General features: G+C 40.7%; 1 protein-coding gene across 1 annotated transcript; it reads left to right on the top strand.

The window, feature by feature from the left end:
* The first annotated feature begins 643 nt into the window (after nt 1–643).
* Nucleotides 644–1,586, top strand: LOC139374168 (glycoprotein hormones alpha chain 2-like). The gene is made up of 4 exons (XM_071115180.1): nt 644–705; nt 838–953; nt 1,190–1,365; nt 1,566–1,586. Exons 1-4 carry the CDS (start codon nt 644–646, stop codon nt 1,584–1,586), a joined length of 375 nt encoding a protein of 124 aa, XP_070971281.1.
* The last annotated feature ends 2,183 nt before the right edge of the window (nt 1,587–3,769 follow it).

Below are 3,769 nucleotides of genomic sequence, written 5' to 3'. Positions count from 1 at the left end.
ACTCCTGTCAGCAACGGGTGTGGCTAAAGTAGCCGATTCCACTAATTTGAAGGGGTGTCCACATACTTTTGGCTATCTGTTTGGTTCTCTGAGAGGATAGCATTATTTCATGTACCGTATTCTTTGCTTTCACTGATCTTAGCACTGCCCCAGATGATAATAAAGCATGGCTAGGGACTAGTCCCCCTGGTTTATATAAGAAACACCATTTATTTAATGGAAAATCTTTAACTTTTTTGTGTAGTTTACATTTTTACTTATTTTGGGGGGGTTATAATCCAGCATGGAAAGATGAATCAGATATTCAACGTTTTAAAAATGTCTTTAGATGTATTGATTTACAAGGCAAAGGACCATGAGCATAAGTTAAACTAATGAACTAATGATCCTGCCTCGTCTTCCGCACGACAGAACAGCAGTTACCTAGCAACATCGCACCTGTTTAAGGGGTTAGAAGCTTCCATCCATTGTCAGGATGGAAGTGTGTTTTGACTTTCGACTGCGTGTGCAGTTCCTTTTTTCATTTAAAAGATTAGAGCAGGTAGCCAAGTGGCCAATGCTCACAGATATCACTGATAAGGTTGTAGGGGTTTACCTAATCCCGGTCAAGCACATGGGCAGAGAGACAGCGGTATAAAAGTTCATGGAGGAAGAAGTAGGGTCTACACTGAACACTGAACAGGCTTCCACCAAGAGGAACATACACAGTTAATGCTTTTTCCATTCACTATGTTGTGTTTCCAATGTAGTGTTTCACTGCTGTCTTTTGTGTTCATTAGTTTTCAACTTTTAAGATGAATAAGGCTGGTTTTGAATGATTTTGTTCATGTTTCCTGTCAGGATATTGCCACCTGTCACTAAAATGTGCTTGTTGAAATCCACTGGAGTATCCCTCATCCTGTCCATACTTCTATTCATCGCAGACTCTTACCCAAGCAGCGACAAGACAAACAGTAAGTTTTACGTTACAAGAACTCTTTTTGTTGATGGTTTATGTGTTCTGGAAACACAATGACCAGTGAGTTGTTCTGTTGTCATTATAGCGAGAGAATATAAATTGCTATATTACCTCCTTCTTCCCAAACTGTGGAAGAGAGCCACAAGGAAGAGATTGGTGATGCATGGTGCAGCTTAAAATCATACTATTCAATAGATTCTCAATTAATTTATGTCTTCATTATCTTCACAGTGGGTTGTGAGGAATGCACACTGAAACCGAACACAATATTCCCCAACATCATGCAGTGTACAGGTTGCTGCTTCTCCAGAGTTTATCCAACCCCACTACGGTCAAAGCAAACCATGCTGGTCCCCAAGAACATCACCTCTGAAGCCACATGCTGCGTTGCAAAAGAAGGGGAAAGGGTAAGACAATATTTAGCTAGTAGGTAGTTGGGATTGATATTCTCTGCTACCCAGTTTGATCATCTGACACGACAACATTCCTAGTATAATGCACATGATATCTAAACGTATAATTTAACAACAACTCAAATTATCCTGAATGTTTTTATTTTAAACCATCTATCTTTCACTTGATTCTTTCTCTCGTTCTCCTCTCTCAGGTCACCACTAAGGATGGCTAACCTGTGACGAATCACACAGAGTGTCACTGCAGCACCTGTTATTACCATAAATCATAAACTGTCTGTAAGGGCTGGAAATCTCCTTGTCGTAGAAGTAAAAGGTTGGCAACAGATTATATATTTTGCCCTACTTATTACTGAAGTTCCTTGTGTTTTAAGAGAAATCCCATATTAGGAAATCATTGTGATCCACAAAAGGTAATATTTTGCGGATAATATTTATAGTGCTCTTATGGTTGCAATGATATAAAGCTGTATTCCTGTACTGTGTTAATTAAATGTAGAATTTATTGTATGAATTGAATACGGATTAAAATGCCAATTAACATGATTGCTTCACTTCCTTCCAGGCAACTCGCTTCATGTATTGGTGCCGGATGCTGAATACACACACACACACACACACACACACACACACACACACACACACACACACACACACACACACACACACACACACACACACACACACACACACACACACACACATAAACACACACACGCAGGCACGTACACAGTCTTTCTTCTTCTTCCTCCTTCCCCTTACAGACTCGAGTCATCTTCCTCCTCCCCCTTACATACTTGAGTCAATATAATTTAGGATGCTAAACTATAGGGTGTGTAGCCTCTTGTAAAAACAAGCGTGCCCACTCCAGGTACGGGAGATGGAAGGTCAAATAAGAACATATCTCCTTCCTGTGAAACTTTTACATTTCTTCAAAGAAATACAGTAAATACACATTGAACATGCACAGATCATCATTCCAGCCATGAGCCTGTCCTCCTCATTTCTCCCACCACTGGCCTCCATTGGTTGTGAGTGGCAAATCGGGCTGTTGGCACACAGAAAACAAAATGGCTCAGAATTTTTTATGCTTTTGGTATCCTTGTCTTAACAAAAAATATGAATGTATGAACGACTGAAAGGTCGGGGGGGGGGACAGTTATCTTATTGTAAGAATTAATTGCACAAAACGAATTGCTTAATTAAATGAAATGGGATGTAAAGGAAACTTTCTTAGCTGACCACTTATTTTTGGGGTGACTGAGAAACTTGATACAGATGGACATCTAGTGGTGCAAAGTGGCAACATCAACACTTCATCCTTTGCTAAACGAGCCATGTTATAATTCCCTGCTGTAGGGTGTTTGCCTTTCACGTCAGTTTACGTGGTTTGCTTTCCTACCCTGCTGTTTGCTACTTTGGTGTCAGAGTGGGATGCGCCTTTTCTGTTCGGAGGGGTCAGTTTAGGAATGTTTGCTATATGAGCCACATTACAATTCACACAAAGTGAGTAAACCCTATTCGCGTGAGTTAACCCTATTGGCGTGATGCATAGGCTGTTTGCCTTTCCCGCCAGCCACCTGTGTGCACTTCCCTCCTCCGCTGTTGATTGCAGTAAATCAAATCAAATCAAATGTATTTGTCACTTACACATGGTTAGCAGATGTTAATGCGAGTGTAGCGAAATGCTTGTGCTTCTAGTTCCGACAATGCAGTAATAACCAACAAGTAATCTAACTAACAATTCCAAAACTACTACCTTATACACACAAGTGTAAAGGGATAAAGAATATGTACATAAAGATATATGAATGAGTGATGGTACAGAGCGGCATAGGCAAGATGCAGTACAGTATATACATATGAGATGAGTAATGTAGGGTATGTAAACAAAGTGGCATAGTTTAAAGTGGCTAGTGATACATGTATTACATAAAAATACAGTAGATGATATAGAGTACAGTATATATGTATACATATGATATGAATAATGTAGGGTATGTAAACATTATATTAAGTAGCATTGTTTAAAGTGGCTAGTGATATATTTTACATCAATTCCCATTATTAAAGTGGCTGGAGTTGAGTCACTGTTTTGGAAGCAGCCACTCAATGTTAGTGGTGGCTGTTTAACAGTCTGATGGCCTTGAGATAGAAGCTGTTTTTCAGTCTCTCGGTCCCAGCTTTGATGCACCTGTACTGACCTCGCCTTCTGGATGATAGCGGGGTGAACAGGCAGTGGCTCGGGTGGTTGTTGTTTTTTATGATCTTTATGGCCTTCCTGTGACATCGGGTGGTGTAGGTGTCCTGAAGGGCAGGTAGTTTGCCCCCGGTGATGCGTTGTGCAGACCTCACTACCCTCTGGAGAGCCATACGGTTGTGGGCGGAGCAGTTGCCG

Source organism: Oncorhynchus clarkii, chromosome 19 (genome assembly GCF_045791955.1).
Source record: "Oncorhynchus clarkii lewisi isolate Uvic-CL-2024 chromosome 19, UVic_Ocla_1.0, whole genome shotgun sequence".
Classification (NCBI taxonomy): Eukaryota; Metazoa; Chordata; class Actinopteri; order Salmoniformes; family Salmonidae; genus Oncorhynchus; species Oncorhynchus clarkii.
This window is presented reverse-complemented; position numbering and strand designations above follow the sequence as displayed.

Bases quoted from the DNA above. Each gene is read 5' to 3' on its own strand.
- LOC139374168 (XM_071115180.1), top strand. From the start codon at position 644: ATGGAGGAAGAAGTAGGGTCTACACTGAACACTGAACAGGCTTCCACC. The intron at 706-837 runs CAGTTAATGCTT...CATGTTTCCTGT, and splicing joins TCCACCAAGAGGAACATACA to CAGGATATTGCCACCTGTCA. The intron at 1,366-1,565 runs GTAAGACAATAT...CTCCTCTCTCAG, and splicing joins TTGCAAAAGAAGGGGAAAGG to GTCACCACTAAGGATGGCTA.